General features: G+C 40.9%; 1 protein-coding gene across 3 annotated transcripts; it reads left to right on the top strand.

The window, feature by feature from the left end:
• Positions 1 to 3,632: 3,632 nt before the first annotated feature.
• Positions 3,633 to 18,294, top strand: pex2 (peroxisomal biogenesis factor 2). Of its 3 annotated transcripts, XM_080521319.1 has the most exons (3): positions 10,567 to 10,707; positions 17,004 to 17,965; positions 18,037 to 18,294. In XM_080521319.1, the coding sequence occupies exons 1-3, from the start codon at positions 10,704 to 10,706 to the stop codon at positions 18,052 to 18,054; spliced, it is 984 nt and encodes a 327-aa protein (XP_080377445.1). In that variant the 5' UTR covers positions 10,567 to 10,703; the 3' UTR covers positions 18,055 to 18,294. The 3 variants fall into 3 exon arrangements, with proteins under 3 accessions (XP_080377446.1, XP_080377445.1, XP_080377444.1); XM_080521320.1 differs by lacking the exon at positions 10,567 to 10,707 and adding an exon at positions 3,633 to 3,767 and having other exon boundaries at positions 17,004 to 18,294; XM_080521318.1 differs by having other exon boundaries at positions 17,004 to 18,294.
• The last annotated feature ends 3,093 nt before the right edge of the window (positions 18,295 to 21,387 follow it).

A 21,387-nucleotide genomic window follows, 5' to 3' on the forward strand; every position in this document is an offset into this window, starting at 1 on the left:
ATCTGCATGTTTAGAGTGAGTGTGTAATGGACACGTAAACGTGGACTTTAATTTTGTCCAGTGTGAGTCTGATTCAAGTGTAAAGTGATGCAACTATGACGATAGCCTGCAGGAGAAAAGAAAAAAAACAAAAAAAAAACACCACACACATCTGCTGCCTTATTGCTGCCATCTTCTAGTGAAAACCTATAGCAAGGCATCAACTGCACTCAATGACCCGTCATGTAAATATGCAATTTATAGTTTCTGTTTATGACTGACTGAGCTTCTTTTGTGTAGTTGCTGAAAGTCACTGATGTATTGTATCGGGTTGTCTTCATGTCTTGCATGTTCAAATCACACTTTTGAAAGGAAGGCATCTGATGTGACCATTAACAAAGTCCACAGTGGAAATTCAATGACTTGCCGTGGTGACCATTGTTTAAAAAAACATTTTTTTAAAAAGCACAGAATATATACTTCTGCCGTGGCAACTGCTAAGAAGCAGCTGAAATCTCCATAAGAACAATGTATTTGAGCATAACAAACTATGTCAAACCATATATGTCAAATCTAAACATTGAAATAATCTGAAACCCATCTTGTAAAAGAACCATTTTTACCTTCAATAATTTAGCAACAAATTGCTAAAGTACAGGTTATTTCAGGGAATCAAATAACATTAGCCACATTATTTTTCATTATTCATAATCTAATCATAATTTAGCTTGTTGCCAGGAAAATCCTAAATATCCACCAAAGTTCCACGGTGCCCAAGGTCACACCTTCAAATTGTTTTAGCAGACCAATCATCCTTATCCAATGTTCATTTTCTGATGATATAAAACTGAGAGAAGCGGCAAATGATCACATAAAAAAAAAAAAACTGAAATCAGCAGTCTTCTTGGGAAAAAAAAAGGAGATTTAAATAATTAATTGGTTAATAAATTAGCTAATTAATTTTCTTCCAGCTGACTAATCATTTTACCAAAAGACTGTTTCAACACTTCACTCCCGCAAACCTCAAAGTAATGCCTGCTTTTTTATTTGCCCAACTGCTAAGTTCAAAACTTCTGAGTTGTCCGTTGAATAAAACTGCAATGGAATGATTACTGTACAGATTAGGGAGGCGCAGTCATCCCGGTGAATCAGATGGTCTTGTTACAGTCCCATCTTGTGGTTGATATATTAACAAAGGTTTACAAGGGCAGAGCACTACATATGTAAGTTTGGCCTTATGGCTGACCTTACAATGCACTTAGTATCCTGTACAGGGAGTAATGCTGCAGCCACTCCTACAAGCCATTTATTCCAGCTAACGACCGTCAAGCACTCATAAATCAGCATTAGGAACCTCTTTTGCCCTCTCTCTTTCTCTCTCTCTCGTTTAGTCCCCCTTCTCTTTGGCTCCATCCACTCCTCTGATACTTTCTTTATTTCACACTTTCTTGTCTTCACCCTTGTCTTCTAATTCCGACATCTCACATGTTGCCATTTCAAAAATATGTAACACTCATATATAATTCTCCATCTCCTCTTCTTTGTCCTTTTTCATCTTGGTGTTAGTCTCATAAATCCCTATTTTCTCTCGTCCTGCCTCTCACTTACCTGTCTGCGTGTGGTTTATATATGATCTAACCCTCTGCCATTCATTCCGTTTCACCCCCCCTCTCTCTGAATATTCCCCTCCCTGCAGATAGAGACGGTGTCCCTGAAATGTCTAACCTGGTATTGGCACCTCTATTGATTTTAATTAAGCTAATTAGTTCATTATTCCAAGGATCAAACAGGGGCATCCATTACTGCAAAGCAAGGGAGAGAGAGACTTGCTGCTTTGGGGGTGGGATGTGGGGGGTGGGGGTCCTGTGGAGTTAATATGGTAATGAAGACGATCAATTATCACTCACAGCAAAGTCATTAACAACAGCATTACCATAGTCAACCATCGCAACCTCTTGACCTCCAGTGCTCTGTCTTTCTCACTCTCACTCCCTCTCCACCACTTCCTAACAGCTGCTACACAAGCAAATTCTCAAGTGTGTGTGTGTGTGTGTGTGTGTGTGTGTGTGTGTGTGTGTGTGTGTGTGTGTGTGTGTGTGTGTGTGTGTGTGTGTGTGTGTGTGTGTGTGTGTGTGTGTGTGTGTGTGTGTGTGTGTGTGTGTGTGTGTGTGTGTGTGTGAGAGAGAGAAAAAGAGAGAGAGAGATAAAGGTCACACAGTTCAAAGACTGTTTTTAATGCAGACCTGATCGGAGTTTCCACATTTTCTCACTCACTTTAGTAAAGCGGTCATTACAACACAGTCAGTCAGGTTTGAAGCAAATGCTTTTTTTTTTTTTTTTTGGTACTATGCCCAATGCATTAGGTCTATGCAAGTTATCAAAGCTAATTTGGGTCCCAGAAATGTATAACAAATAAATCATATGAGTAATACCATTAGTATTAATATCGCTGAAGTCGTCAGGGACTGGGGTTATATATATCAGTATCCCTGATGCCACATGGAAACAGATTAAAGCTGGCCTTAATACATTAGTATGTGAGCTTGTAAAACTAACCAGCTGTGTGAATTCAAAAAGTTGTGGTTATTGTGAAAGTGGGGCTGTTTTATTAATTCCAGAAAAAAATAAAACTTCTTCTTTTGGAGATCAAGAGGTTTTCAAACCAACAGCTTCAGCATGACTTACAGACTGCTTCATTAATGTACTGTTTTCTTGAACTACAGCCTGGGAAGGAGAAATGGGTCTGAAGAGTACTACAATGAAGAGCGCTCCACATGACAGGAAAAATTATACTCTCATTAACATGGATTAAATCATGAGACCAATTTTCTCATTTAGTTCCTGTGCCTTAAGATTTTAATAGTGCCTGCTCCATAGTTTATGGGAATGTCATGAGTACTCACTTTAAAAATTAAAAAAGGAGACTCATCACAGCTGGAAAAGTTCCTGACATTCAGTTAGCAACAATTCATGTCAACATTTGTTGCAACGAATTTGCTCTACGAAGTCTGCAAATCCAAACGTTTAGAACAAATGTACTTTTTGGATAAATTTAATCCACAACAATGACACATGGTGGTGTGCAGCTGTGAAAGTACTATTTGAAGAGTATGCTTGGTGAAGTGACAGGGTGAGTGGATCAAACAGAGCCAGTGATTCTAATTCATCCTTATTGATCTGTTCTGATCTCTCCCAATCTGACCCCAGCAGCACAGTCATCCATCCTGACGTCCATGCAGACCAAGAGTTAAACTCTTGGAATTAATATATATCCAACTGCCTGACAAAGGAAAAAAGCCTAAATTCAAAACATATCAAGGAGTGGAACTATCTGACGAACTATCTGACTTAATTTGAGAGGTTATCATATTTCATATTTTATTATGATCAGGATCTTTAATCCATGTCTCAAATCAAATGCAGATGCTTTGTCCGTTCCCTAATTGTCAAGAAAAACCAAGTCCAGCTAAAAACTAGGAAACTGAATCATTGCCACCTTATTGTCCATTGGTTGCCATTAAATGATTCATACTTCTATAATTATCCAAATGATTGCTCAATCTAAAAACAGACAGACAAACAACTGTCCTGAACAAGAGCGACAAAAAGTCATGATCGGTCTATATCAGGGGTGTCTAATCCCCGTGTGTTGTAGGACTTTGCACGCTGCAACGCACTTTAGGTATGTTGACCTACACACACATGAACATTTTGAGACAAGATTGACTCGAAGTCTAATGGAAGGGCCAGCAGACTGCATGTCTACATGCTAGAAAATCCATGATAAGGTGAGTCAGATAATTCATCGAGAGGTGTGCTGTTGTTACAGCCTAACAGAAGCTACATCAATAGAGCTTTCTTGTTATTGCACAGCAAAAATGTTGGTTTTATCTGCATCAGAGGTTTTCATTTTGGGGGTTTACCAAATCAAGACAAATGTGGTGTATGGATTATCAATATTGCAATGGGGGAGAAGTTTATTATTTATTTTATTTGCGACCACAAACCAGATTTGCTATTCTACAGACTGGACCGTGAGAGCGATTTCTTAAAGGTGAACTATTACCTCCGGAGTGTTACCCTTGAACTCTCAGTTTTCCTGGGTCTTTTGTTGTATGAATTCTCACAGCCACTTTCATATATGAAGGCTTTTATGCTGCTTGCTTGTATGCTTTTATAAAACTGTGCTGAATGGAACCGAATGCGTGAAGATTTAACAAAGTCTGGATTATGTCTTTGGTCTTTTGAGTATACATTGGCTGATGCTGCCTTCATGTTTCCAGATGGTTCATTTTCCAACTGTGGTGTATTGAGGTACTTTAATGTGGGATTGTGGAAACGCACAACAAAAAGTTGTATTTTATTTTGTGTTTTTTCAGCCCAAATAAGCTACATGCTGAGATGAAGTGTTCATGTGAAGTTTCGGTTAGGTGATCATATTTTTCTGGTTTTTATGGACACAGCACTAATATTACAGTGCTGCATTGAACAGAAAACATGGCGGTGCTACCTCAGTCTGCCGGTGGATGACAAATAGACCACAGACTAATTGCAGCAGTCTCAAACAGAGAATACAAGCCTTGAATTTCATGATATTATGACCACAGAACAAACTCTGTTTAGTGTCCATTACAGTTCAGTCCTATTGTGCGTCAACAAGGCCATACACTACGATTCAATCAGACGTTAGCCAAGCTCCTATTACAGAGCTCATTGCATCGTTTACATGGTGGAACGGTCCATAAGTAGCTCTAAATGCTCTTCATTTGATTGGATTTCACATTATGGACATCAGAGCAGAAGCACAGTTGTCCCCCGACTGTCCTAATAGACTGTTGAGAGAGGCAGTCCATTTGTTTATATTTGTTTACCAATCTCAACCCTGCAACCATAAGAAAAGTAACTAAAACAAGCAGGGAGGGGCATCACTTGAAATGGGTGAACATGAAGATTCAAAACCTCATAAGATGGGTCATTTGCAGTGACAAACTGTTGTTTTCTTACATTGCCTCACTTTGGCTGCAAAACGAAGCTCCTATCAACAGCATTTGCAAAGATATCGACTGGAAAAAGTACAAGAAAATGAGAGATTTAAAGATTACTCTATTCACCGTTTTTGTACATCTCACACTAATCAACCTCTTAGTTATAAATACATGTTGGAACATGTTAAATGTCTTGGCTGATATTCCATAAGCATGCATTGTATTAAAATCGAAACGACTCAAATCTATACTCATTAAAGGTATCAGAGAATATTCTATATTAAAAAAAAAAAAAATTTTCTTTGGCATAGCCAATTTAGAGGAAAACATTAAGTTTCAAATGGATAAAAACTTCAAATGAGACTGCTTTGAATGCTGAGAAATGCAGTGCATTGTATTACAGTGACCTTTGTAGTAGCAGTGTAGAAAGCACACAAAGCTAGCCTTCTGACCTTCTCCATAATAACAGGCAAGTACTTTGATGTATAATAAGCCATAATTACTTTTCTGTGTGCAAAATCCACTCAGAAGAGTGAATATTGATAGAAGTCTGGCCATTGCTGAAATGGAACAATAACTTAAGGTCACAACTTCAAGTGGTGGTACTGTCTTTAGTCCTGCCTTGCGTTGATGCAATCTTGAAAAAAAAGGTTGCATTATTCCTGATAAATTTTAGTTGAATGTTTTATTTTTTTGCTATGTAGCTTTCCACCTCCAGTCCACTAAGAATTAATGGTTAATTTGGAGTTCTCGCCCCCCAAAAAAACCCCTTGAGGCTACAACCTATAACGGTATGGAAGACAATTTCTACTTGACTCTTTCTCCACTTCATATTCCTGAGTTCACTGCATTTTTCACGGAGGACGTTGCATAGATCTTTGCTCTCATTGACAGGCTTTCAAATATTGTCGTCAATCTGCACAGTGCTGCTATTCTGTCTAAACAATGGATATTCACAGACTTCACTGTTAACTACATTCAACATGATCTCCACTGATTGGATTCTATAAAGTGGAAGATTATTTTTGCCTTCAAGCTCACACAAAGAAAACACTCTTTCATTCGCTTTTTCACATTTTCAATCAGTGTTATGTCTTGCATGCTGTATTTCATCTACCAGCAGACTCACTTCATTGACATTACCCCGCTGACAGCAGCAAGCTAAATGAATGTATTTGGTTAAACAGCAATGTATGAAAGTAAGTTATTTCATTTCAAAAGATGCTGGCTTTGGACCAAAGAGTCATGCCTGCAAATATCCACAGGATTTCATCAACATACCAAACAAACCCATTGTTTGGGTTTTCTTTTTTCATTTTTTGAAGTTATGTTTTATCTATGTGTGGGCACACACATCATAAATCCAAGGTATCTTTAGTATCTTCAGGTTATCAACATTTTGCTAAATTAATTTCCAATCTAGTGTTTCGACAGAGCCTGAAAATGGTTTTCAAGTTAAGATCTGTATGAAGCATCAAGGTTTTTAGTACTGTGGGTGCAGTGTAAAGTATATAAGGACAAGGATAGGTTTTGTAATAAGAGATTGATATTTCTACAGATAAATCTTTGAGAACACACATTTATCATTCAAATAATTATGTGGGGATCAATGTAAATAAGCTGAAAATGCAAAGATTAAAAAACAAAGATACATCCAGTCAGAATGTCAGAAAACCTTACGTTAGATGTGATGGGTTTCATTCCTGAATTGGAAACTTTGTGAGCGGAATCTTGTTGCAAATCCTCAATAGTCTGAACCAGCACCTGGTTCTGGTCTGTCAAGTCATCCACGTAGGACTGCAGAAAATCCATTTTCTTCTGCAAAAATAAGAACACAGCAATCTGTTATTTCATTGCTGTTGTTTGATAAGCAGGTAACACATTCTCTTTTATAATCTGAATACATTTAATTTGACAGGGTTACCCAGATCAACCTGACGCTGCAATCACTCGGCCAGCGTGCACATAATGTAGTTGGAATATCACAAAATACATACACTGGGAAAGAGGGGGTCTAAGCAAAACATAATGGCAGTTTCATACATATATAAATAACAAATATCAACAGGAAGCTTTTCTGTTAAAAAAAAATAAAAAATCATTTCTATTTGGTTTCCTTCACAAGGCACCGATGACAACAAAATCACACTAAATTACATGACAACCAAACAGACTACACAATAAAGTCAAGCAATATACGTATACTCCTTTTTCGACCCCAATTTCCTTCTTACACTTTTCACCACAAGACAGTGCTTTGGCTGCAATATGCATGTAGTGCACAAGAGACAGAGTTGCAAACACGAAGCCATCTTCTCTGACCTATAAACACAGTACTCTACATTTACACTGGCAAATTAGTGTTGGCCAAATGTCAGGTTGACAAGCGACTGAATGCACTGTGAAACAAGGAACGTATCTCCCAAAAGGAAGCTTCACCGGGGAAACATAAAACCAGACAAACATGATAACAAGAATGCGGAAATGTATGTTTTATTTAGTTGAATCTTTCCTTCATGTCTTTAGGGTAGCTCCATTAGGGTGAAGAATCCGATTCAATGCTGAAAAGAAACATTGGCTTGTGAGCCAATAGCCTTACAGGGCAGGTTGCAAGTCTTGTATTATGTCCCCAACTAAAAGAAAGACATAAGACAACAATCACAAAAACTGTGGGTGGTGAATTACTACTGATGGCCATAGGCACTCATCCATTGACTCAAAAGTAATCGCGTGTTTTTAACACTTTGAACTGCTCCCACAAAACAAGACAGAATATGAGAGGCAGATAAGCGTGTTAAGATAACATCACCACAAGCTGACAATGCCTGCTGATAATTGCATAAATATCTCTTATTTATAGCTTAAACCTAAATATTACACTAGGTACAACCACAAACTGATCTGACACTATGGAGGACCACAGTGCATGCATTTTCCTCTTTACATCACCACCATGCAGAAGGCACCACCTTCCTAAAAGTATTGGATTAGTTCTGACATTTAAAACACCGTTTTGCTTCTAATACCTCCCTTTAAAACTCAAACTAGCAACTGAAAGGTCAGAAACTGTTAGCTTTCTAAAAGAAGCCCACCTTGCACTCTCAATGGCTGATCTCTGCACTGTATTATTAGGAAAAACGACTTCATGAGCAGGGAGATTTGGTAGTTGGTCAGGGGTTATGGCACACACAGAGAGATCTTATTACCTGTTGCTACTTTGAGTCTGGAAAAATGCTCTTCAACGTTTAACTTTTACTATTTATGAAAAAATGGGTCACCCGAACAGACTCCTCAGCCGACTCACTAAGTTCTGATGTCTTTAAGGTAATTTTTAAACCCAGATAGAAAGGCTGTACGTGGACTTGTTTTCGGGAATTATACAATTAAACAGATCCCCTGCACATGCACGGATAGCAGCCATGATAACGGTAGAGCAATAATATTTGTGAAATTAAATCGCCTTAGAGGAGCAGCTCTACATCTGTGTGCATGAATGTCTGTCCCCTACAGCCAAAAAGTCAATAAGCAGTTGATACTGTCCCCTGATGCATAACATAACACTGATATATAGCTGCAGGGAAAGTAACTTTACAAAGATGGCAAATGTGACAGTATCTAAGCGACAATCTAGGGTTGACATTGTACTTTTTTGGTTTGTTTGCTATTTTTTGGCTTTGGAACTGCTATTTGTGAGAACTGCCCTTGAGCGTGATTGTTTTTGTTTTCTTCTTTTTTTCTTTCTTTAAATATTCTCTATAATTTGCAGGTAGCTCAAGTGTTTTGACATTTTAGGAAACATTATAAACCTGCAATGGATTCAAGGAAGAATGGGCATTGTAGTTTCAACGGACAAGCTTTATGATTAACTGTGTACATCAACCTTTAAGACTTGGAAGCTCCTGGTTTCTAAACACATAACCTTGTTAAGTGGGCCCTCGACTGGGGCCGGCTGACCGAAACCCATCTCGGAAACCTTGTTACTCCTGCTTTGATGCACAGTCCAGCTCGCACAGGCTACATTCTGCAGCTAAATGATGTCACATGACAATCCTGATGATTAGAAACCTCTCTTTTTTAAATATGAGTGTGGATCTGTGTTCCTGATCTGTGCCGCTCAGATGGAAACGTAATGCAATTTGCCACCTGTTACAAGTGCTGCGGCTTTATGAAAGCACCGCTGCGCTTCCTCCTGTCATTTGTCTGACAGGACAGAGGTCATCTTCTGATGCTCCAGTCAAGGTGGACAGGATGCTCCTTGATTTGTAGTGGATGGATGATAACCTAATGACAATAGATGTTGCAAAAACTACACATCGCCGAAAAGACTTTTGTGCTATGAATGGAATCATGTTTTTCCTTTAAAAAATATTTCATGCCGTTGACTGAACCCATGAATATATTCCAGGGTCAAAAATGCTGAAGGTATACGAAATAGGATATATTCATTCAATAAGAATATTTCTGTGTTGAGTCAAAACCTTCATGTTCGTAGTCACAGTGAGACTGTAGACTTACTCCAATGTGTCAAGAGTACTTTGATGTGGATAGCATACTATATTACGGTACTACAGGAGGTCGCATACATATAAAAGGATGTCATTAAGCTGGGTCACACAGTAGTGTAGTGGTGAGAACTCTTGCCTCAAAGTAAGAACGTCCCAGGTTTGGGACATGCTTGGCCTTCTTACATGGAGTTTGCATCTTCTCCCTATGCATGCATGAAGTTACTCTAGTTTCTTCCCATAGTCCAAAAAAAACCAAAAACAAACTCAAATATGGAGCGATTTGGTTAAATGATCACCTAAAAACCAAACAACTAGTAGAGAAAAGTATTATGATCTCAACATGAAGCCGATTTTAACTAATGATACCAGCACAGCTGCCTTCGTGACATAATTGGAAATAGCAGAAACAATATCACTGGGTGTTGAACCCACCCCTGAGAAGAGGGTTTAACTTACTTTGAGCATCCTCCGCCACACCACCTACAAAATGTGAACCCAGATGCCGAGCTGATGTTACTCACCTGTGACAGTTCCTCCTTTGCCGAGTCTGTGTCCATCTCCAAGCACTTCAACCTCTGCTCGTGAAGTTCTTTGAACTCGATCAGAAGCTGTTTAATATAATTTTGCCGGATTGAAACTTTCACCTCTGTTTGTCTTGAGGATGGGTTTAACTTTTCACCTTCCGGTGTCCAGTCCTTCGAGTTTTCTTCCTCTGGTTGTGGCTTGCAAGTTGGCAGCATTTCTGCTGAAAAAAAGAAAATTAAAAAGTGGGGGAAGCGCTCTTAAGTGTTCAAAAATGTTAATGAGTTATCTGATGATCACGTGCAGTCGCTTTAGTTCCACTTTATAGTTCACAGTAGTACTGCACACTTTGGAAGCAAGGAGAAGTGAATCGCTTGGCATTTTGAATGCATGTACAGTATGTGGGTTGTTTTTACATTCAATTGTCGTTGCTTCGCCAACAGCTTGGTCGCCATGTGCTGTTACTACAACATAAGATTGGATTCTTTCCAGACAGAACCGACGCGATGGACTCCCTCCCTCGACTGTGGAGCTGCTCCAGGGAGTCGGCGCTGCGCGATCTGATTGGTTACAAGCTCTTTTTTCGTAACGTTCTTGCACGCCATTGGTGGATACTCCTCAAGGGGCGGGACGACAGTGGAACCCGGAAGCTGGCTCTGTTTTCTTGTCAAGCAGGATTTACATTTATTTCTCCTTCCATCTGAGAAAAAAAATGGGTAATTATGCATTCAACGCGTTTAGTAGGAAACACAAGTCTATTAGATTGTCTCGTAGTTACACAGATTTCTTAAAACATCGCGATGATTTCGTTTAGGCTCGCGGTGTCATGTGCTCATCGGTGTTCTGTCTGTTTATCAGGTTGTTGTATTTACAATCAAGTCGCCTCTTCACGCCTTTCGATGTGCATTCTGCATGCTATACGTCTTTCAGACAACCAGTCATCGGTATTCATAAGAGGTGCTGTCCAGGTATACAGTATATACACCAGCTGAAACTTGGGATGGTAACCTTGTGAGTGTGTGCTACTTCAAGAAGCTCCGCATATGATTCCATTATTCCTTTAAGTAATCAGTGCGAGAGATCAAAACCTTCCACATTGAGATTCAAGGCAAAGTTGATCTTATTGATTTTCAGGAGACTACTCACTTCAATTCTCTCATCCCAATCATCACTGCTCGACTCTTATCTGTCTCTTGGTTATATCTCTCTTTTCCAGTGGCTTTTAACTCTCACGCACACTCCGCCAAAACCTAATCCCCCAAGTGATTATCATATAATGCTCATGCCTTATTATAAAAATGGATCAGATTTACGTTTTGATGTTGAAGACTAATGGACAGCTAAAAAAAAAATAGAAAATAGGTTGACCATGATATTATGAGGAGGATGTGTACAACAGTTGATTGCATCAGACTGAATCAGATTCTGAAGCTAAATATCTTAGTTGATAATTGTGTTTTTAAGATTGCCATAGAACTTAACTTGCCTTGTAATGTATATAGATTCTTTATATACAATGTTTTAGTTTTATGTACAGTTTTCCCAATGTTCTGCCCCTCTTATTTTTGTTATTATTGTCTCATCGATAGAAGAGAAACCTCTAAATAAATGACATAGTAGTATTACTATGTAGTATTACTTTCATAAATTGATGAGCTGTGGCAGACCTGTTGGATTGGATCACAGTTGGAGTGTTATTCAGGTGATGGTAACAAAGATGTCCATCCATCCATCCATCCATCCAACAATCTTCTATACCACTTCATCCTGTGCATGGGCACTGGAGCGCGCGCGCACACACACACACACACACACGGGGCAAACATGCCAACCACTGCTCCACTGTGCGACCCCCCAAAGGTGTTCAACTTAAAATAATATAAAACTTAAGGGCATATATAAAACATTTCTTTCTAAAATTTGTAATCTGCAAATTCAAACTTTCTTTTGTAGATGATAATGATATTGTATGTTTTTAATGCATACATCTCAACTTCCCTGCAATATTTTTTATAGATTAGGAAAACTTGTACTTAAATGTATATTACTTTAGTAAATGTAGGGTATTTTTTCCCCCGAAAATCCAGTCTGCCAAACTAATTGTGATTAAGTCTACAGATTCTATTGAGTTGTTACTCAATGTGTTCTTTTTTTTCGTATTTAAAGTGCACTTGCTGTAATTTGCCAGAAGGCACATTTTTCTTATTTTATTATTTTATTGAAGGAAGTCAAGGCATCAACCCTTCAATTCCAGATGAATGAGAGACTCTTAAAAATAGCCTCTCTACTATGAAATTGAATGTCAAACTCCTCGATGTCTTATCCTGCATTAGCCTTCACATTTTTTATGGATTTTAGAGGAGACAAAAACAACTTTTTCTTACATTTATTAAAAAAAAGAAATACTCCTCCACATGCTTTAATTGTTGCTGCATTTTAAATAAATGACACAAAATGTTTTTATTCCCTTATGTTTTTCCATGCATAAAAGAAAAGTGCTGATCAAATATTCTTCTGGATATTATGTTTTATTCGCATGAGCTGTTCCCTCATTGAGTCCTAAGAAAGACACAACTTCGGTTCTCTCATTTATTAGCTGTTCTGCGTTTTCTACCACATTCATTGTGCCTCTCTGCCCTCTAAATGTTTCATGACTTTTTAAGTTGTTTTCTGCAAACCCTTGTACTTATTACTCATACAGCCTTAGCATACTCAACCTTCATACTCATGAAATCAATTAATTCTTTTAAATAATTCACCTTCTGAGCAAACCAGATTAAGCAGAGCACATTCTTGTGTGTCAGATGCAGTGCTCTAACTGATGTGTATTTTTTATTTATTTTTTTTGTGTTCAGGCATTAACTTGGCTCTCACCCCATGGCTCGAAGCGGTCTTGGGTGATTAGAGAAAGAGGAAAGCCTTGATAAAGCATTAGCGTGTGATGCACATGCACACACAGCCCAAAGACCCCTCTGCGCATCTGCGCACATTCATTTTTCATGAAACGGACTCATAACAATTAGTCTGGTTACCGCCTGGGTAATCTTAGTGTCCCCGTAATGCCTGTGGTCGGCTGTATGACATCACTCTCTTAAAAGTTCTAAATCTGACATTCTCATCCGTTTTCATAGTGAGGACATTAGCGGGCTTTGGCTAATAGGTTCGCGCTCGCTGGCGAAAGAAGGGCAATAAAGTGAGGGAGCGGGAAAGAAAAAAAAAAAAACAAGACCGGAGTGCTCAGAGAAATAGGTTTTATCCACCAGAGCTTTTACACAAATTAATTTACATGAGCGAGAGAAGAAAATGTAAAGTTGTAATCCAGCATGCTTTGCCAATGCCTAGCCTATTTCTCGCTACAGGCATCATAGAAAGCCAAGTGAACATTTATGCATTATTTCAACAAATACATTATGCTAACCACCATAGCTAAGTGCTTAGGAATTTGAGTGCCACAATACACGAGGAGCTAAATCGAGACTTTTGGCCAGACAGTTTCCAACTGGCATGGACTGATCGCCTTGCGAGCAGCTTCATTGCACAGAAAAAGCTAAATGCAATTCCCCCCCCCCCCCCCCCCCCCCCCCCCCAGACGCACGCATCCCAGCACCCCCACAGTCTTTAGTCCCCTGCCTTCATCACCATCACCCTAACCCGAGACGCCAAAGCCAAGGTCAAGAAGAAAGTGTAGCCGTCCTCTGTTGAAAGGCTATTCCCTGGATGCCCACACCTTAGTAAGCCTCAGCAGCCTGTGCTTCAGGAATGTCCCCTCCTTCGTTATTGTGGACGTTAGTCTCAAGGTCAAATCTGAGAGAGAGGTTTGAGCTTATCTGCCCCCCCCCCGGTCATTTTTCTCCTTAGCTCTCATTCGCCCCATTTTTCTTCGCAGTGTCAGTCGGCAGTGGTTCAGAGCCCTCAGCTGAAGGTTTCAAAACGTGTCGTTGCAACGTGTCCGGCTTCTTTGTCTGCCTGTCCTTCTATGAGGCCGTTGTCAGTTTAGCCTGTTGTCTAATTTTCATAGTTCAGACTGATACACTGTTCGCTTTTTTTTGCATCGTCTGTCCTTCCTCACTCTGGTCACGGCCCCTTTTACCTTGAAGCAATGTTGTACTGTGTTCCCTGTTAGATTCGATATTGTTGTTGTTGTTGATGTTGTTGTTTTTGTCTGTAAGCCATGGCAGTCAGCCTTGAGTCAGTGTGCTATCTTTGTCTGAACACGATGCACAGGCAGTGGGAACAATGCACGGGGAAAAAAATGTAATCTGACCCGTATCAAAATACTCTTTGACATTCCCAGCAATGTTTTTTTTTTTTTAATTATTATTTTATACATCGCTGACAGAACAGCGAGACCTCAGAATTTCCTGTGATTTTCTGTTGATTTCTCAGTGAACCCCTACGAACCTTCCTCCTAACTCTGCCGGGTTGCCAGTCGCAAACTCTCCAAAAGAGGGCATTTTGTCTTCAAGTCGGCTGGTTTGGCTGACCCACAAGAGAATTATCAAGTCAATATATCACATCAGCTGAGTGCATGTGTGTGAATACATCAGAAAAGGAGTCTCTCTCCGCTTGTATCTCAGTGTACTTTTTGTGTGCGAATGCTGAGCAGTTTGTCCTCCAGCGCACACCGTGTCATTACTCTGTAAACACTGGCATTGACTGTGACTTTTGACTATTACATAAGGAACATGGATTTCCAGCTGTCCACGGTAAAAGCCCTGTAAATTCAAATGCTTAATTTTTATAGGCAGGCGGGCATTGACTGAAGTGTCTGCTTGTTATATATTTGGCAAGTGCTGCAAGTCTGAAGGGAAGCTGTCAATAGCAATCCCAGCTATTGATATGGCAGTGGGCAGGAGATGTTACTTGGCCCCCGACTCCACCATCCCTCTGATCCCTCTACATCATAATTACATTAATATTGACAGACCCTTGACAATAGTCACATTACTATTGATAGGTGGTTGTCAATACCGTGTTTCCCCAAATAAAACATATTCATTCATAACTTGTAAACTGCTCGATAAAAGGCTTTGAAAAGACTATTGGACCCGGCCTGGTTTACTCTCCCGAGAGGGCTGCTGCTGTGACGGGGATTTCCACCACCTGGCTGTGTGTGTGTGTGTGTGTGTGTGTGTGTGTGTGTGTGTGTGTGTGTGTGTGTGTGTGTGTGTGTGTGTGTGTGTGTGTGTGTGTGTGTGTGTGTGTGTGTGTGTGTGTGTGTGTGTGTGTGTGTGTGTGTGTGTGTGTGTGTGTGTGTGTGTGTGTGTGTGTGTGTGTGTGTGTGTGTGTGTGCGTGTGTGACTATAGACTGATAGATTAGGTTAGTGCTGCATTGGCGCTCTGCATAGATCAAGGCTATCCTTGACATACATACATAGTCACACACACCCATACAGAAACACATAATCCCTGTATTTTCTCCCATCAAGGAAAAATAAACTTTTAGATTAAGCTAAACAAATAGAGCCTGTTTATTGGTTAGCGTACACATTCAGAGTACCTCTCTCTTTTTTTTTTTTTTATCCAAACTCTTCCTCCGTCACAGGCGAGGTTCTCGTCACTAAACATGGCAGCCTTTCAAATACAGCTCAATGAATTTGTCATACCTGCTTACTTTAATGTGAATTCACACTTTTTTTTTTTTCATTCATTTGCTAATTCTAACTTATTTGGACGATGTATCCCGGCTATTGAAACACCATGAATACGCAGATGGTCCTGAGCACCATATTAAACCCAAGCATTGCCACCACATGTTAGTGAGTTTTTTTTTTTTTTCTTACTTCCTCAAGAAATGTCTAAAGTGACCATCATCTCTCTCTCTTTCTGTCAAAACTGCCATATTTACCCGGCTGAAATCTCTTTTAAAGCCTCATGACAAATCCTGTTCAGCAAGACACAAAAGCCACTGTCAAAAGAAGGCCTCTCTCTCTCTCTCTCACTCTCTCTTGCTCGCTCTCACTGTCGCTCTCTCTTTCTCTCTCTACCTACGGCCTTCTTTCTCTGTCTCTCCCTGCGTTAGTCTTAAGCATAAGCATTTTATTTGAGGAAAGGGCAGATAAAACTGGGGAACTGTGAGGAGTTTGAAAACGTATGTGGCACAAAATAGCCCGGGCGTCACAAGGGTGAGATCCCATATGGAGTCGAATCTACGGGGAGGAAAATTGTTCCACATTTGGCAGATGTTTATGGTGTACCAGAGACTGTGCCGTTAGCCTAATCCCTGGTGATGTGATTTGTACACACACCCCTATCTCCAGAGGGAGCAGGCACCAAGAGCCCCTGGGCTTTACCTTGTGTGTGTGTGTGTGTGTGTGTGTGTGTGTGTGTGTGTGTGTGTGTGTGTGTGTGTGTGTGTGTGTGTGTGTGTGTGTGTGTGGGGGGGGGGGTCTAGCAGTCTAAGACCCCCTACTCTTCTGCATGGAAGAGCTCAAAGGTTGCATTAAGGATGGGTTTTACATGTGAAAAGTGATTTCAGTTCCTATGTATAAAGAAAAAATAACCCTCCTAACAGGATGGGCTTCACCTTCAAGGCCTCGTTCCTATCAACGACAGAGTTGTCCTTTTAATAGTGGTTCCTCAGATGTGGTTCTCTTTTATTAGTGTTGAAACGTATTTATTCATGTAAAGTTATGTGACAGTTCTGTCGTTGATAATTAGCTATAGGTTGTTTCTCTTTATGTCTCAAGTTTATGTCTAAAGCCCCTAATGGAAGCTTTTTCTTCACTCTAATCCAGCTACCTGCAACTTGTGTTATTGTTTGTGTGATTGTCCTTTTACCTTTACGCAGTGTCATTTTTCACAAGGTTTGCTATGTCAACAAAACATTTGGTTCTCCGCAGTATCATTAAATCTCGGCATTGTTGCCCAGACTAAACAAGATGAGGATTCTGTGTGGAAAAAGAGCAGAGTTGTTTGGGTGCAAAAAGTATGAACTGCTGAACTACCCGCTGATTCAAATCATAAAAATATGGAAGTTATTTGTACCTTTTCTTGTCTCCATTGTCATCAGGCTTCGGGGGCGATAAAGACCAGGAAAGGACAGCTGGAAGTCCTGGCCCAGCGTCTGACGTTGACCCACACATCCCAGTCCTCCGCATCAACCAGCTGGATGCCCTGGAGCTCGACACTTCCCTGGAGCAGCTGTTATGGACGCAGTTCTCCATGTGTTTCCAGAACTGCCGCCCAGGCATTCTCACCCCTCTGGAGCCCGAACTACGGGCTCTTCTTCATCTGCTTCTCTGGAGGTTCACATTGTACTCAAACAGCGCCACCGTGGGCCAAACTTTACTGAGCCTGCGCTACCACAGCACACGAGGCCTGTCTCCCAGCTATGAGCCGCTCTCTTCCAGGCAGAAGTTGAGTCTGGCCGTGCTAAGTGCAGGCCCCCTCTGGCTCCAGGAGCGTTCCCACAGCCTGTTGTCTTCACTGGGTTTTCCACAAGGACTGTTTTCTGGAGGAGATGGTAGTTTGCTGCAAAACGGACTCCGCAATGCCCTCACTCTTGTGTCTGGTATCACTAAGCTTGCATGTCTCATCAACTTCCTTGTGTTCTTAAAGAAGGGCCGTCATCCCGTCCTTGTCGAAAGGATCGCAGGCGCTCAGGCAGTTTTCAGTAAATCCAATGTGGTCAGGGATGTAACCTACCAGTACATGAACAGAGAACTGCTGTGGCATGGCTTTGCCGAGTTCCTCATTTTCCTGCTGCCACTGGTCAATACGAGGAAACTGAAGGCAACAGTGTCTTCGGTTCTGTTTGGTGGAGAATGCGCTGAGGGGGACAAAGCGAAAGAAGGGTCTGACGTGTGGAAAGAGTGCGGGCTGTGTGGAGAGTGGCCAACCATGCCCCACACGGTGGGCTGCCGGCATGTCTTCTGCTACTACTGCATCAAAAGCCACAGCATCGCCGATCCTAAGCTCGCCTGCCCCAAGTGTGGTGCAGAAGCAGGACCGCTTGAACCCGTCATGGTGGAGGTGGGGAAAAGTGGCCCATGATCATGTCCTGTTGTGTAGAAATTGTATTTATTGAATTTTTTTAATTGCAGAGATTTAATCAACAATGAAGAGACATTGCCAAGTGCCAGAATCCACCAGTTTAGCAAAAATCATCACAAGACAAAGTTATTCTAGTGAAGAGATGAATCAAATGAAAAAAGGACTTAGAACAGGTCTTTTGTTTTGACAGTTGTGAGTTTATGACTGGGCGTATCTTTATGATCTCTCTGCCTGTGAACACACATGAACCTGCTATGTTTAATATATGTGTGTATATATTGACAGTTGTCTGCCCCCTCTGTTTTTCCTGCTGGACTTTAGACAGAACTATTTGTCTTTGGTGCACTGGACAGACTACAGAGAACTACACAGAGCATATATTTGATGAGTGAACGTGTTGATTTATGCTTCAAATTGGCTGTGTGTGTGTGTGTGTGTGTGTGTGTGTGTGTGTGTGTGTGTGTGTGTGTGTGTGTGTGTGTCGTGTGTGTGTGTGTGTGTGTGTGTGTGTGTGTGTGTGTGTGTGTGTGTGTGTGTGTGTGTGTGTGTTGAAATGGGAATATTTGTTCTGATGAAAAATGCAGAAAGTCAGCTGAATAAATAATGGGAGGAATTTCTGATGCCTCTCATCATGGCCAAATTAGCATTTGTTGTGTATTTTGTGCCTAAATTGTATTTCAACATCATTAAAATTGATAAAGTGCTACCTCTTGGGTGTTTATTTAGTTAAGTGGAGGAGAGAGAGAGCGAGAGAGATGAGGGAAAGTTATAACAATCAGCACACTTCTCTCTAGACAGGCCCAGTCGTTCTAACTCCCATTATCCGTTTTCACAGCACCCCAACATGCTCAAGATCAAGGGGGCAGCCGGGGGCTTGGATTGACTCACACACACAGACACATATACACATACACACACTCACTTGACAGCCAGCCTCTCTTTTCCCTTGGCCTTTCTCTCTTTTGCTGCCTTTCCATCTCTCTCCCTCTGTAATCTCCAGGGCCCTCGCCCCTATAAGACTGTAGTAAACTGTACCAAAACCCTGGCAGTCGTCTCCTTCCTCGCAGGCGAATTACTCTCTAATCCCTGTAATGAGTCCAAAGATGCTTATTTATGCTGGAGTTAACCTCCACCAGTGAGCCCTGCCCCAGGCCAAACTCACCCCAGCTGAGTGAAGCCTTTCCTGGGCTGACAAGGGAGGAGTTGGATGCGGGGGCCTCCTGTCTTTGCTTCCTGCCCCCCTTCCTCTGTTCTCCCGTGGTGATCACTAGTATTTAATTGCTGATTGCCAGGACGATCAATCAGAACTGCAGGCGTGATAGAAAGCCTATTCTGGTAGAGCTCTGATCTCCTGTTTCAGAGAGACGTGCACACTATTGTACTCAGATGAGGTTAATGTTTCTGTAGGGAGAGCCGATAAAGAATAAAATATTTGTCCTCATGAGGTACAAGAACGCCCTGAAGAATACTGGGTGAAAGCAGTGGCAGAGCTGATCCTAAATTATTTATGTTACTGACCGGTGTGATCTTTATTTCCCCGAGAACCTCTGCAGGTAAAGTATATGTCCTTGGCACTAATGCAAGGCCAAAATTAATGAATTGTATGCTTTCAGCGCCTATAGAAGTATTGAAGTAGCCCCTCTCTGGATTAGAGAAAAATGCACACCTTAGGGTTGGGGGGGAAGATGGTCCTAAATGATGATTGGTTGACATTATGGAAAACAAATATCGGTCTTATCACATGGATACTTTGGAGGTCCTTTTTCACATCAAGGACATTTTGACTAATGAATCCTGCTGTAATGCATATAAAGCCAGACATGGGAAAGACTGGTTGTCAATATTTTATGCGCTACATTACATTAATGTGCAGCAAGTCCCACAGAGTGGGATTAAGGTGATGTTTGAGATTAAGGATGCATATATGATCAACCTTAATGCAACTGGGACATGTCATTGTCTTAACATTCAGACCGACTTACAATCCAAACCTTTTTTGCTGATATTACAGCGCAAGTGTAATTGAAGTCCCCAATCCCCAAGAAAAAGGGGGAAGATAAAGAAGAAACATTGCATTAAAGTCTATTAATTGAGTTAGGCCATGGATTGAATTAGCTGGAAGTTGGAACAGGGCTCTGGACTTAAGGAAGGTAGCTAGGGCTCAGTTAAGCCTATCTGTCTTTGGATCTTTTCTAATTCACAGGCTCCGTGTGGAGAAGAAAAAGTGGAAGAAGCCAAGATTCCCAGCGGCTATGCAAAGCAATCTGCACATTCACACGCAGCCATTTAGGGAGCAAATTGGCCCTGTGCCCCCTCTGACGATGGTTTTAAGAGAAAGGGAATTAGGGCGTTGAATCCCTAACTAGAGCTCCTTCTTTGATGAGCCTCTTTATCCGCCTGTCCCTCATCTCCATTTCTTTGATGTGAGGCGTTGATTTTCCTGATTAAATAGTTTTTAAAGTAAAAAGCTCTTCTCTGGGCTCTGTAATACCAGGTACTTTGCTGTACCTATTGCAGGTTCGTTTGTGTGCATGCTTGTTGAATGGTCCATCTGTGGTATTCTTTAATTGGAACAGAGCCTTCGGCTCGCAGATAATAATAAGGATAGTACATGCATATTTTTTCTCCAAGAAAGAATGTTATCATTTAAGCTTATGTCTGGCTTTTACCTCTTCATTTGAAATGGCTAGAAGGACTCTGAGAGCCCTATGAATCACTAATGAAATTAAAGAGTGAAAACACCTGCGCTTTTTCACTTCAACAAAATTCCATCTCTGATCCAGCGACTGATGGTGGAAGCTTTTACCTACTTTTCAACAGGTAAGGGAATTACATCCCTCTTGTGCTGGGGAGATATTTCCAACAACTGACATTACTTCCAAAGAGTGAATGACATTATTTTCATGCCAAGAAAAGATGAAACAAACAATGCACCATTTATTTGTTGACACCTCAGAGGATTTTTGACACCTGTATATGTTGTTGTTGTTTTTTTTTTCTCGTGGCATGTCCAATACGTCAATGGGAGTTACAAGCATCTCATATTTCATCTATTCAATAAAAGACATGCCAAACATAAAACACCAAAATTCCTCCAAGGTAGAGAAATCCTAGGTGTGCTGAAGTTCAGGGCTGCAGCCGCTGCAGGTACCTGTATTATGAGAGTTCTTTCAACACCTGCCGGGCTTTGGATACCACCGGGCCCAATTATCTTAGTCTGCCTCTTCTTCTTAACCACCTCTTCAGTCTAACAGGTCAGGGGGACAATCAATCAAACCTAAAATAAGGAAGTAATTTCCTGAGCTTTTATCATGGCGTTGAGGTTTTGTCTGGTTGCATTTCACACCGAGAGAAAGATGGAGCAGTGGTAACTTGGGAATATACAGAATTTGGCCTTTTCC

The sequence above is a fragment of the Blennius ocellaris genome, assembly GCF_963422515.1.
Source record: "Blennius ocellaris genome assembly, contig: SCAFFOLD_109, whole genome shotgun sequence".
NCBI lineage: Eukaryota > Metazoa > Chordata > Actinopteri > Blenniiformes > Blenniidae > Blennius > Blennius ocellaris.